Raw genomic sequence first — 15,029 nt, forward strand, 5'->3', positions numbered from 1 at the left:
GATTATTGCATACTTGTTTTTCTAGACCTAACATGATACAGGACACCTCTTCAGCGACATAAAGGCAAAACTCTTCTGTAACCTCATCAAATTAGTTACAAAACACAATTCAAATTTCCTTTCTGCTCCACATGAAATGAAAAACACTGTGAAGAGGAAAGAAGAATCATTATAAAGATTGGGGTTTGCACCTTTAATAAAGCTGTGGTGACTCTGTACCTTCAAGAAATCTAACATTTGTTTTGTTAGGAATTAGAAAATACTTAAATCCCAGAACCGTAAGCAAAATAGTTTAAGTTTATTGACTTGAAGAAAACATTCCTTTATGCCACATCTAAGAATATGCCACTGTATCTTGGTTTTCATTTTCCTTTAGATAGAAGTGCTAGAATAAACATTTTTACTAGTTTACGCTGCTGTTTTATGAGGTTAATAACTGAACTGCCAATCAAGACCTTTATAAATACAGTAGTTAAATACCTTCTGCTTTAGAACCACTTTTATTTACAAGAGAGCTAGCCAAGATTTCCAAAGGGCTGCATGGTCTGGTTTGCTTTGATCTCTTAAGTACAAGTTTTTTTATACCTCTTGTTTTGCTATTTATTACACTCTTTGTGTAATCAGGTATAGAAAGAGCACCTGCATACAACAAATACATCATGAAAAGTGTGACTTAGAGGAATAATTATGCAACACGCAGTTCACTAAAATAACTTGCGAAGAGCAGTCTTCCAAGAGCATTTTTGGTGCTATGCTAGCAAGAGAAGCAAGAGTACAATGGGCTCAGAATAAAAACAAGGGAACAACCACCCAACATGAAATACAACCTGGCACCAATCTTAATCATCACTCAGTTTTGATACACAAATGTACCTCTATGTACATGCACATAAAATTATATCTGAAACATAGTTCAAAGTAAATATTTTATATATAATTACTTTTAAGAAACATTTTTTAGAAAGTTGAACTGTGCATAAGCAGGAGTGTGCATATGTGTGTATGTACATAAAAACATACAAACACACACAGATATAACTAAGAGATATGTATATATCTCTAAAAAGCCTCCAAGAACTCTGTTCAACCACTGCCTATAACTATTTTCTTTAATCTCTTACCACAAAATTATCATTGTAAATTTTACCTCCAAATAACCCACACTTAGTCGCTGTCTGGGAGTATTCTGTGAAGAGTGCCTGCTTTTTAAATAGTATAGTGAAGTTGATGAAGAAGGGATATGTACATTATGCATGGATCAAAACAGAATAATTACATCTATTCTTATTAATGAAAACTTTTATCACTACAGCAGAAACTAAATTACCAGTTTACAGTAATTTTTGTTTCATGGAATGTATTTTACTCACTTGGTAGAAATAAATATTAGCATCATGCCCCTAATTTATTTAAAACAAATGAATGGACTAAAGTTACCCCAGGCCAGCACATATATTTTTAGGATGTTTCACTTTGGGTAAACTTTCATTCATGTCACTTTACCACGATCATTGTTCAATTTTCTGGTGCTGACTTAAGACAGGATGTTATGAAGATACTCCCGGTTCAGGAGAGGACAGATACATATTTGCACACCAGTGATTCGTGTTTTTAGGCCTGAAAAACACGGACTGCGGTTTATGCAGGATTGGGGTTTATTATTTTTCTGACTTTGTATATACAAGATAAAATCTTGAAGTAAAAATGGTTCTATAGCATTTTATCTAAAAGACAGAAACACACATTGTGTTCCTAAAATCTGCAGAAATTATACAGACAGAGAGCATCCCTCAGTCTCAAGGAGGGCAGTCTGTATTTTCTGCTACAGGGAATTTTAGATAGTTTTAGATGAGACTTACAAAACAAACAGAGTAATTGAAGTAGTAACATAAAGGGAAATAGATTTTTTTAGGAGCTTGTTTTCAAGTTGTTTCTGCACAAAACTTTCATACATTTTACCTTCAATTTACAAGTTAATAGCACCTTATCACCATTATTTTTATTATAAGGTACTTAGAAAGCTTGTTCAAAATTATGTTTGAACAAGTAGATTGTTGTTGAACTGTTAATCAGTAAAACCTGTAACAGTTATCTGAGTCAGCCTGAACTTTTGCATGTTTTCTTGAGACAATTCTGAGATTAAGTCTTCTGTATCTGTCAAAGTTAATAAAAAAAAGAGAGCCAGGGCATTAAAAACAAAAAAGCTGAACCAAAAAACTGTGGCCTATTTTTGGCAGATAGAAGGGGAAGGGATTTTTTTCCTTAACAAAAACAACCCACTCAGAAGGCAATGTACTGCACCAAATCCTTAATAAGTACTTCACAAGTATTCACTGGAACAACTGTAGTGGCATGGAGGGAACAGGTTGCAGAAGGTGACACAGAAGGAGATAGAGGAAAAGGACCACAGGCATTTAAATGGCTCGGTCATCTCATGAAACCTCACTGTCACTGACACAGTATTTCAACTGAAAAGCTGCAACAGGCCAAGGCTGCAAGAGAAAATCCACCGGGGAATCACTAAGAAGATCCAAATAAAGCAATCCCAACCCTTCCCTTTGCAGCACGCAGTCCAAGAGGTACAGAGCTCAGAGGCCAGTTTTGTGAATCAAGCCGTACTTGCGTTTCCCTGCTGGAGCGGGCACAAGAGGCTCAGTGCTCTGCTGCCTCAGCGCTGCTCTTCCTGGGCCCATCGCTGCAGTCACATCCCCTCACACCGAGCTGTACCTCAGCTGGCACCAGGACCTCTGCCAGTGGTGTGTCTCCCAGTCAGCACCGAGCGTTTACAGCGCAGAGTCAGTCTGAGTATTGCCCCCAGGGAAACTCGCCTAAGGGCCATCCCATTTTAGAACACTGATGTGCCATTACAGCTTGACCACATTAGTGCCACCAAAGTTTATTTTGGCTTATCCCAAAATAGTACTGGTCACTCCTCTGTGGGCAACACAGACTCATCTCACAAGTCCTATCAGAGCCTAGTATGATGCACTGCAAATAAATTTGTTGTTAAGACTGACAAAACATCATTGATGTAAGACAAATTTTTCGGCTGTTAAGTTAGATATACAGGACACATGTCAGCCTGCCAGGAATGGAACATTCAACAGGAATCATGTGTACTTATGTTGTATTCCATGCACCTTAAAGATACAACTCTAGAATCTAGAGTAGTTTAGAGAAAAGGAAGATAATACTAGATTCATTTAATGTAGGGATAACATTCTGAAAAGAGAGGTTTGCATCAGAACATTCAATTTGCAATGTTTTCCTGTAACTCTTCACAGTGTAAAATGCAATTCTTTATGGTTTTAAAAACCTTAGTATTCATACAAAACCTTAATGTTAAAGAAAAAGCATACAGTTTAGGAGAAAAAAACCCAATTTGCTGTTTTTAAAAGTCAGTTTAATTTTACTCAGTGACCTTCAAGTGTGCAAGCAACCACTTACTGAGAAGTGCTGAACATTCAACCTGCAACAAAAAGAAGGAAAGTAGAGGGCAGTCGTGCATGTTGACTGCCTCATAGCCAACAGTACATCTTCATAACCTGTATTTACATAGTTTTCATCCTATTGTAATGAAAAAGATGTTTTCCCTTTCCAAGAGGTTGAAGTTATAGCCATCAACATTTACTGACAGTTATAAATGAAAATTAAGACCTAAAGTCCTATGTAGATAGCAATAAAAGTTGTTTCTTTTCAAATAAGACACTGAGAAGATGGCAGCATTCACGCTCAAATTCCTAGTAGCATGAATATTTATACCACAGAAAATCTGTGTTAAGCTGACAGCTAAGTATTTTTCTCTATATGCATTTTTCCTTCACTCAACTATAAAACACAGGAGCTTCCCCCTTCCTAAAATACACTGGTTACAAAATGAAAAAATCACCAGGTTGCACTCTACCATTTCAGTCTTGCTTAAAAACCTATTTTTTAATCAAAGAGTTGAAGCTTTTCCATCCTGGAACCTCCTCCACCAAGGTGAAAATCAAAGGGAATTCTCCCCAGTCCACATTCTTTCCTTTAACCCCAGCCTCTACCTCAGTCCATTGGTTGCTCTTTCTGAGGACTTTGCAACGTTTATATTCCAATTTTCAGATAAACCAGGATGATCCTTTTTTATTACCCTAAAGACTGAAGTTTGTTCTAAGTCAAATGGCAAACTGTCTCAAAGGCAATTCCTGATCATGCACATCCTTAAAAAAAAAAAAAAGCACAGGAAAACCAGAAGTGGCTATCTAATAAAAAAATGAGAGAAAAATCTCACCGATGTACAGAACTCACTGTTGTCTAAAGTCCTATTCAATCAATTTGCATTAAACCAAATGTAGTACTTGGGTCTTCAACAAGTTGCTCAGGGTGGTGCCTACAAGGGGACTGGAGAGGGACTCTTGATGAGGGCATGTATTGATAGGAAAATGGGGAATGGCTTTAAACTGACAGAGGGTAGGATTAAATTAGATATTAGGAAGAAATTCTTCACTGGGAGGGTAGTGAGGCACTGGAACAGGTTGCACAAAGAATTTGTGGATGGACCATCCCTGGAATTATTCAAGACTAGGTTGGATGGGGTTTTGAGCAACTGGTCTTGTGGAAGGTGTCCCTGCCCATGGCAAGGGGTTGGAACTACATGGTCTTTAAGTTCCCTTTCAACCCAAGCCATTCTATAATTCTGTAACTCCAGAGCAGCCTGTGGGAAATGTGCCTGGGGGCTGGGCCATGGCAGCCTGCTCTCCAGAGCCACTGCCAGGGTAGATGGAAGGTCCCAGTGCACAGTACAAGTGCTGAGCAGCAGTAGGGCTGGGGAACAGCTCACAGTTGATACCACGGTAGCTAGGCAAAAATAGGGTGCAGACTTAGCATCTTCCAAGTGTGAAGTGACTGACTACACTACCATAAATACCTGTGCTGTGAAGAGCTCAGAGAAGGGTGGTTATTTTCTCTCAAGTACACCGTGACACATCTATATGCAGAGAATACATTCTGTTCATTCATGGCTAGGCTTTGCAAATGAAGATTTGGGAAAGGCTCTATTCACATTTGTTACAAGCATGTTGGTGGCTAATGAGGCCAATACAAGACAGACGTGTCTGGCTGCAAAAGGCACAGCAGAAAGACTCCTTAGGTGGTGTATTCTGCAAGACATGATTCTTTCTGCATTGTCTTTTCTCCTCGAGAATGAACCTGCATGTGTTCTCAAAGGAAGCAGCAGCGTTATAGATGGTGTGTCTCCAGGCCTCCCGATTTGAGGCCAGAATAGACCAGTTATGGTGATCAATACGGTCAAGGTTGAGATGTTGTTTCAGGGAGTCCTTGTATGTAAACAGGTATCAATGGGCACACTGCAGAGACTTCTTTCCAACCTCTCCTCACTACTTTGTATTATGCAGCAACAAATCTCATTTCAAGAAGACTTGATTCCAAGAAGACTAGATTTGAAATTATAATAGCATTTAAGAAAATTATATTCCCAAATCAAGTATACAAAACCTAAACTAAACCCTCTACTGGTAAGTGTTAACTGGACCATTTTTCAAATGTAAATTCTCTGAAATTCAGAGTATCATTTAGCCAAATGCACACACACATGTATATACATACTAACACACACACTTGCAGCAGCATTAGAAGTTTTGATACAGTCTTTCTCAGAAAGAGAAAACCCAGAGAAGATTTCTGTTTCTAACTTTCTTTTCACTAAAGAGATAAAGCTCAACCTCAATAGTTGCATGGACCACTGTAAGCAGTCTTTGCACAACTTCTTTCTCTTTGACTTGCAAGAGCTGCACAAAGTTGTTATTTTTCACGTATTAAATTTTCAATTTACCATTTTTTGTCCATGCTAAAGTTAAAAAGATGCACTGATACTTTATGTTCCAGCAAACCTTTCTTCTTAAAATCTACACAAACTCTTCATTACCCCAATATTATCAGTTTCATAGGAACTCTTCTTGAGAAAATAGTCAGAAAGTCCATCCTTTTTTAGAAAGATGCTCAGAATAGCCCAGCAATAAGCCCTGATGACCCAAAAGAGACAGATTTAACCCCTTAATCTAAAATTAGAAAAACTAGAAACCTATATAGTGTCCTAATGGCAGCATTAGAGAGTTGGTTTCCGGACAGACTGCCCCCTTAATGCAAACAGAACATCCTGAAGGCAACAGAACAAGCAGTTCAAACCCAGATGACTTTCACACAAGTTCCTACAGATTCAAGTTGCTAAAAAATGCCAGTGCTTTTGAAGTAAATTGCCATATTTAGAAGTGTGGTGGGGGGGAAATTACTTTGTTGTAATATATGAATTCTGTTCTGGCAAAACACTCAACAAAACAAGTTTAGAGTTCCCGAAGTGCCCAAGCACAGCCGCACGCCAGGGATGCGGCTGCAGGGAGTTGTGCAGCAACAGTGACACCTCGTGGTGCCAAACTACAGAAACACAGACCTATCTCCTCCCAAACAAAACCCACCTTACACCCACCGGCAGGGTTCTCCTGTAGAGCCAGGAGTTAGAAATCAAATCTCTGTCTCCGTTTTCATACCTCCCGTATCTCAGTGACCTGTCTTTAGAAGTGTCTGCCCATTCCCTGTTTCACTGTATTGACAACTACATGTAGGAAACAGCAGAAGTGACTACATGCAATGTTTTTTCAATAAATTTAATTGAGCTATGTAGAAGATTCCTTCATTCTGGTATCTCCCATCCCCAAGAGATGCTCAAATGCATTACTTTCTGCAGCTTCCCAAACAGAAATCTCAGATTCCATATGTCATCACACTGCATGCATTTGAGAAGTCAGTTTGCCTGCCCACTGCAGAAGTTTTTCCCTGGGATACAAGCTTAAAAAAGCTGAGGTGTGTTGTACCTCCTTCAGTAAGTGCTCAACATAAAAATTAAAAAAACAAAACAAAACAAAAAAAACCCCCAACTTTAACTGTTGTTACAAAATCAATGTGAAAAGGCAAGAAATAAAAAACGCTTTTTATTGCTCTCCTTGGGTTTCAGGGGTTATAGGAGTTAAGTCCCAGGTTTGGGCAAGAAGATTTGAGTTTATGACTAAGCAGGAGTAATTTCATGCAGTAGGGGAGCTAACATTTCAAATCGTTTTGGGGGAAGCCATTTTCTAAGGGAATTCTCCCTCCAGTCTCCCACCTGTATTTCTTCCTCATGTTCATACATGTATATTAACTAATTTTTTCAAGTGATATCTGAAATCAATTGTTTCAAACAGCTAAAATGGAACCTATCTAACATCTAAAAGATGAAAGACTGGTATCATCCCAGGACATTTAGTTTTTCATAATAGGCATGAAAAGTGTATTAGCTACATAGATCAACAGTAAGGAACCACTATATAATGAGCAAAAAAGGTTGGAATTTTTCAAGGTAAATCATAACAATTGCCTTCTTTCAGAAATTGCATACCTTGCCTATGATGTGAAAATCCATTAGGAATTTCTGAAATGGTTACCATAATATCCATACCGTGACCACTCCATGGCCCCACAGGCTTACCCAGGAGTATTTTTTAATGAGTTTATTCTGCATCCAGGGTTCTTTTCACATCCCCACTAGAGCAGAAACCTCAGTTATAGAGCACAGGGCATAGACATGCTTCACTTGCTGCAAAAGCTAAAGGAAGCAGCTGAAGGCCAAAGAAAACACGGGGGTACTTGTGCGTTAACTGGAGGGAGCGAAGAAACAGGAATGCTCAGGACTAGGGGGTTTTAGGAGTCAGAGGAGAATTAGGTTTACTTAAGAAAGGGAAATAGTAGGGGATTTGAAGCCAGACTACAGAATCCAAGGGTAGAATCCCTTGGAAGAGAAATGGCTTTGCAAGCTGCAATTTTTGGAGCTTGAAGGAAAGAGACATGAAAGTGTTCTAGAGTAAGAAGACTAAAGGGAAAAATCTCAAATTAGTAAGGGTGAAATTGCCTCCAGGCCTGCTCTAGAGGGAAGCCAACACAAATGTAACCACTGTTCCTCTTCTCTTTCTCACCCTCTCCTTGCTGTCAAGAGCTATGGGTTAGTTTGTGGCAAAAAGAGCCACTAGGCATTTGGAAGAGCCACTGGTGGCAAAATCTCTCAACAACATTCCCCTTCCGTGAAATTGCACATGAGTACAAATTAACTTTAGGTTTAACAGGAGACATTTCTGGCCCTACCACTTATTTCTTGGCAGCACAGTTTAAGCAGAGCTAGATGTTTTTGTAACATCACGATTCAAGTATATCCATACTGCAAGCAACATTCTCAAATTGTTGTTGGCTAAGGTCATGTTTTGCAAACTTACAATTCATACAAAGTGAAGCTTACCTGTTTTTTTTGGAATTTTCATCTTTCTCTCTTTTAACCCCAAAAATTCTTGTAATCAGAGCACTAAAAAGAAGTGTAGATGAATTTCTTACCTAAAGGGAAAAGGAAAGAATATGAACTACACTTTAAAAATCCTCTTTAAATGTACTATTTTTTTTTAAATACAGACACTAATGTACAGTCAAAAACAACAGTTGAGTGAAAACATGCCTACTCCTCAGAGGTCAGCACATGGAAACAATTAATTCAGCACACCTTTCCAATCAAGATGGTACTAATAGAAAGTTCAGGTTCTTCGGAGATGTCCACATTTAATATGAAGGATACATCCAGATTTCTAGTGGTTCAACGCACTCACTCTTATGGATAGCAGATCATGAAACGTTCTACCTGAATATGCTATACAGAATCCTTTACTGAAGAGCAAAGTAACAGTGAGAATGAATGTAAATGCACTCCTTACTGGCTAGGTGCACTGATTCCAAATTTAAAAGCTGGATATATTTTTACCTATAAGGTAATCTTTGTCCTTACTTTTTTATGAATATCAGCACTTCACATTAAGAAAAATTAAATGAAACCAAAAAACATGACCAAAACTATGACTTTTTTGCAGGTCCACATTATTTTCCACTGTACCTTAATATATTACACCATGTAACATTCCAGAAATTGTGATACTGCCATTTATAAACATGATGAAAGCTTCACTGAACAGTACCACTCTATATCCTGTTAAATTAGAGAAGTAAAATTAAGAATTAACTTACTGCCCAGACAGGTGACATAAACCCTAGAATTGATGCTTTTATTCCATCTGCAACATAAGGCATGATGTTTTCACCTAAACGTGTATCCCTATACAGTGCCCGGAGGATATTTAAAGCATGAACCTGTGGTGGGAGTAGAGATATAAGAAAAATATAGATTCATTGGAAAATATCTTAAATTTAATATATGTATCTACAGCATTGAACACGCACAGTAAAAATAATCTAAATACACATTTACAGCACTTTGTTTCCATATTAAATACAAGAAATACTGCTACTAAAAAATACATTAAAATTGTGCAGCATTTACAGTTTAAAAATATATTCCTCTAACAACTACAGTCCAAGGCAGTGGAAGCGAAGGCCAACATTCTTTTTTCCTTAGCTTATCATGGTTGTAAAAATAACTTTCAAAGTTTAGAATCATCTTTTCCAACATTCTTGACACGCTGTAGATACTGTGAGAAAAAATAAACTACAACTCACAGGAGGACAATATTAAGCTAGAATTGACAGCCAGGCTCGCTACACCATATGGAGCATTGTCTGATATTTCTCTTCTCTCAGTAAGGGAAGGTGGCAATCCATGTAGCTTCACAGGCTTTGACAAGGCTACATAAATTTATACTAGCAGAAGATCTGGCAGAGCCACTAGGACATATTTCTATGTATTGTCAACAAATTATGACTTGTACTTACAAACAGTATTTCATAGCAACATTTTGAAGATAAAGGTCTTGCATTTAAAACATATTTTAGTATTCCAAATGTATGTATTTAAGGTTTTGAAGTTACTAAGCAGGCATAAAATCACTTTTCATGTAGTGTTTTACTCCATACAATATGATTTATGCATAAATAACTCACTTATTTACTCTAAATGTAAACAGAAGCTTGCTTGTTAATTCTCTTGTAAAAAGAAGTTACTTATCTATTTGTTTAGAAATAATACAGGCAGTAAACTGATCATATATGACTACATTTGCATAAAAAAAAATATGAAATTATGCCCAATCCATTTTTTAGTATCTTATACAGATTGCAAATGCCAGCAACTTCATGACCTCTGCACATACAAACACATTTTAAAATCAGCTCTAGATACTAAAATCAGAATGTCCTATTAAAAACACAGGTTTTCCTTAACTGTTTGAAATAGCACAAACATGTTTTTGACATTTGCCTTTTGATGAGAGGCTGAATTTTACCTGTGGAATTACACTTAATGATTCATTTGAAGGTGTAGCCAAAGATATCAATTCTGCCATTGTCATTTTCAGCAAATCTGTTCTGCTCTTCTTGGGTTCTGATGCTAACAAAGCCTACATAAAGTAAAAAAAGAAAAAAGAAAAAAAAATCAGATGCTTCTAGCCATTTTTACTATCAACTCTGTTCCACATTCCCTACATCTACCATATTACAGCCTAGATTTTGACCATACACGAGGACTAAATAAAAATTTGCAAAAAGTAAGTTTCAGTTTCAACTCTTTGCTTTGTTCAAAGCCTTCCAACATCCAACTTTACAGCAGGAAAACATTGCTCATGCACTATTCATTTGCCTAAGAAACTTGCTTGTATCCAAGAGAAAAATTTATCACAGAGTAAAAACATTATCATACTTATGACAGCAAAAGTATCTGCCATATTATACATACTTATATTTCCTAGTATGGACTTCTTTTTAGTTTAATAACATACATCTGATAAGGGCTGGCCAAAGAATAAATTCTGGTTTGCAAACAAGATAAAAAAAGCAGCACATTTTAAAAAACAGATAAGAGGTGCATCCACCTCCAAATAGTAGTTCAGTGCATAGGACATCCAGCTGAGATGAAAATACTCTAATTTGGTAATCTGAAGTTCAGGACTGGAGGTAAAACAGTCTTTCTCTCCTTGTCTAGTAGCGTTTGTTGAATTTGTCCAAGTCAGTACAAAGGGATAATCATAAATCACTTATTTCTGATTAAAAATTATTATCTATTTGTGCTTTGGGGCCCAGAGTCTGCTCAGCATCAGTAAGAACCAAAAGGATCAGCTGCAAGTCAAATGAAGTACAGAGGTAAGGCAGAAACTCAGGAGTAGTCACTGTCAGTTTATCAGTACCTTTAATGATAGAAGGAAAGGGGGGGAGGAAAGGTGTACATGAAATATAAAAGAGAGGAGAGTGAACTGAAGACTAAAATTTCATACTCTAAAAATGTTAAAGCTATAATTCGTATTTTCTCACCATTTCCTCACCTACTGATTGGGGTTGCACCTTTGTACTATTAAGTAATAACATTTCTATTTTAAAGATGCTATGAAATGTTTATAACCTTAAAAAATACATATTATCATTAAAATAGATGTGTTTTAGTAAAACAAGAACACACGTAACAGGAAGTAGATAGCAAACAGACCATGCTGTGTCTCAATTTTATGCATTAATAAAATAATTTTCTTTTACTACTGTTAGGATACACATTACAACTTACACATTACAATAAAACTTGTGTTTTATTATCTCAATGCAACGTGCTATTTAAAGTTTAATTCATTTTACTGAGTGCTATAGGCACATTCAAAACTACTGCCAAAGAACACTATCGCCTCTCTTTACTATAAAATTACAATTTGAACATAGATGAATTCAGAATAATCCAAATGTTCATTTCGAACCTTCTCATTAATTGACTTAGACTAATTTTGGACGCTTCCAAAGCTGTCAAAAAAGAAGCATCTGATCTGTTTATCCAAAATATAGACCAGTAATGTAGGTCAACTGCAGACTACACACATTTTCTGCAATAGGATACCATTGGGCCCATCTAGTCCTTACACTAGTGCAACTTTTTACATGAATAACTGATTGAAACATGGTTGTTTCTTCATATTGTCAAGATTAACACTAGATAATGCCCACTGGATTCAAACTGTGCGATGTGAATGGGGAAACCAGAAAACTTGAAATCACCAATTTCATTCTGCAGACAACTTATGGATATAAATGAGAAAGGTATTTAACTGCTGAAATTGAGAAGAAAAAGTGTCTCCAAAACCAATCCCCTATTTCTGATCCCTGCTGTCTAGCACATACACATCTAGCAAAGCCAGAAGCAGGCTGTGACTGACATAAGCAAGGTCAGACAGAAGCCTGCTGTCTCAATTTTCTCAGAGCAAACTCAGAGTGGAAAACAAGCAAGATGAATTATTCTGGCAGTCCCTGAGATTCTTGGAATGTGCTTGAGACTATACTTGAGAGAGTGGAGAAAGTTACAAATTGTGCAGTTAATCTTCGACTCCTGTCTCAGAAAACTGGTTGAAGACCAAAATCATGGAGGTTAATTTAGGGGAAAGCAAACATGGTTGCTTTAAGGAACAAAACCAGTTACGTGTAATCTGCAAGACCAACTCTGCAGTGACTGACTCCACGGGGATGCAGATGAGCCGCTGCATAGTAATGTGGGGTGCTCAGTAAGAGGCACACTTCAAGCAGAGACAAAACACTGCCAGTTAGCTGATCAGCCATAAGTTCTGAACTTGGCAGAAGCCAAAGAAGCTGGGATTTATGGAGCTGATAGTAACACAGGGAGCAGGAAGAATGTGAGAGATCCCACATTCATGGACAGAAGTCTTCAGTAACCTGCTCACTCGTACTCCAGACTGTCAGTCAATACTAGTTATTGTAACACTATTACTTGTGTTTTATGACTACTGAGTGGACTTCCTGACTTCTTTGCAAGTCACAATTTTACAATTCTGTGAAGGTCTGTTCATATTTTACCACCCTCTCACTTTGCACTGAAGAAGCCCAAAGTTACATGGTTAACAAAGCCTTACTTAACCTGTGAATTAATTTATTAATTTGCCAGGATTATTACAGTGGCAACATAGAGCCTAATCTCAGTCTTTAGAAATGCCATTCAAACCTACCTCAAGCCAAAAATTTCAAGAGTCAACAGAACTGAGGTGCCAAACATGGTTTAATTACAAATAGTTTCTTAATTGCACAAAGGCAATCTGTATAAAAGTCTGTATAAAAAAATCCCAGTTGTTTGATCAAAAGGAGTTGAAGTGAGAAAAATAAATACATAATTTTATTTTTTTTATGCCCTTTCTGGTGAATACATTTAAGTCAGAGGTAATAACATTATTTGGTACCTGTATGTAGAATGGAATTCCTGCACTACGTCTGGTTGCACATAATGTAGATGAAGGATCACAAGATCTGATTTCTTCCAACACACAGCTTAGCCACTGCTCTGGCATCTTGTGCAGACTCTCACTGTTACACCTATGTCAAACAAATACATAAGAAACACGAAACAAACAAAGAAAACTGGAACAGAGTCAAAGAAAGCAAAAATATTTCTTACTAGATGTTAACATTTCCAAGCATACATGCAGATTTTTATTATGAAACAAAATAAATTAAAAAAGGAATTGTACATTTTTACAATGTTGGTACAAATCATATTAACTCCACTTATTAAGGGCCACGAGGAAAGTATATTTCACTGAACAGAAAACAAGATTCTGTGCTTCCACACTGCAACAATACTCTGCCAAGAACTATTACCCTGTTCTGGAATAAAAAAACAAAGGCATATGCACATCAGTCACTGTGTAGGAAGCGGCACTTCACAAATTCATATCTTTGTTGTCACACAGTAGGTGATGCGTGACCCTTACATTAACTAACAATTATGCTTATAACCATACAAACCAAAACTGAAGCCCCTCAAAGTAAGTACACATTACGTAAACAACCCTGCGAACCTCAGAGCGAGAGAAGGAATGAAAAACAAAACATACTGCTCTTTTTAAAATACTATGTCAGTAAAACTTCTGACAAAACACCTAAATTGCTCTCCCATCATCAAATACTCCTCCTCTGCAGTTATAAAACTCAGCATTACCTGGAAGCAAAGGACTTCCAAGGACAAGAAAAACTCAACTCTATTTCATATTCAGTGTGCAAGACCACCTCATTAATCTTATGCCAATGTTCCAGAAGGATCATTCATTGCTACAAAAATTTCTATTAACGGGAAGTTGTTATTAAAACTTGTCACACTGGTTTGACACTGACTCAGAGTAGAAGAAAGAATTAATCACTATGGGCAATACAACTGCAATTATCTCAACCATTAAGGACTTGCCCTACCTAAAAATATAAACTATAATTAAATTCATGATTAAGAAGCGAGACCTTACAGTAAGACTACAATCAAATTTTCTACCTAGGTGACTGAAATATAGAATTTAAAAGGCAGCAGGTACTGACGTGAAAACCAAAATCTAATGTAAGGTCTGCATCTATTCCCTCCTTCTTTATCATCCTCCTATTAAAGCAAGAATTTATGTAGGCTAAAAACCTGATAGCAAACAATAAATGAGACTTTAATCTGTAGCAAAACCCTCCTTTCCTTCTTTTACAAAATAAACAGAAAATCAGTAATGCAGAAAACTGAGGTCATAGGAAGTGCCAGAGAGGTCAGCAGGAGACTTCTTACTCTTCAGTAATCCCTGTAAGATTTCCACCACAAGTTTCCTGCACTGCTGCCAGGCCTCTTCCCCATTTTTGAAGGGCAGTATCTCTTCAAAACCACAGCCAGAATGCAAACCAGCAGTCCAGAACTCTAGAGAAACATGGGTTCACAAGAGGTATGTCACCTCATGCCACAGCATAAAAGAAAGGCACTTCTTGCCCCAAGTGTATGACAGAAGCAATCAAATTAACCTGGAGATTCACAGTGAGTTCTCTTTTCTTTGACTTTTCTCTTTCTGTTGCTGGTAATTGGCTTCCCCCCCCTTACTTTCAGGATGTGTTCCTTTGCTCGTTTTTGGGTACACAAGAGGACACAATTCTAGGGCTGAGACCATGCAAAACTTCTCATGGATCTTCTCCATGGGTCTCTGCAGTTAGATACTACTTTGAAGTTCTCTTCATCCACGTCA

At 37.3% G+C, this 15,029-nt stretch overlaps 1 protein-coding gene across 3 annotated transcripts in view; it reads right to left on the reverse strand.

Annotated features, from left to right (window-relative positions):
- THADA (THADA, armadillo repeat containing) overlaps positions 1-15,029 on the reverse strand; it is a 164,922-nt gene that overhangs the window by 113,672 nt on the left and 36,221 nt on the right. For all 3 annotated transcript variants that reach the window (XM_027641212.1, XM_027641210.1, XM_027641213.1), the window contains exons 23-26: positions 13,230-13,362; positions 10,296-10,409; positions 9,085-9,207; positions 8,315-8,406 (exon numbers count right to left, since the gene is read on the reverse strand). In XM_027641212.1, the coding sequence (XP_027497013.1) occupies positions 8,315-8,406; positions 9,085-9,207; positions 10,296-10,409; positions 13,230-13,362 (462 nt within the window). The remainder of the gene's footprint in view (positions 1-8,314; positions 8,407-9,084; positions 9,208-10,295; positions 10,410-13,229; positions 13,363-15,029) is intronic.

The sequence above is a fragment of the Corapipo altera genome, unplaced genomic scaffold (assembly GCF_003945725.1).
Source record: "Corapipo altera isolate COAL_440 unplaced genomic scaffold, ASM394572v1 48b, whole genome shotgun sequence".
Classification (NCBI taxonomy): Eukaryota; Metazoa; Chordata; class Aves; order Passeriformes; family Pipridae; genus Corapipo; species Corapipo altera.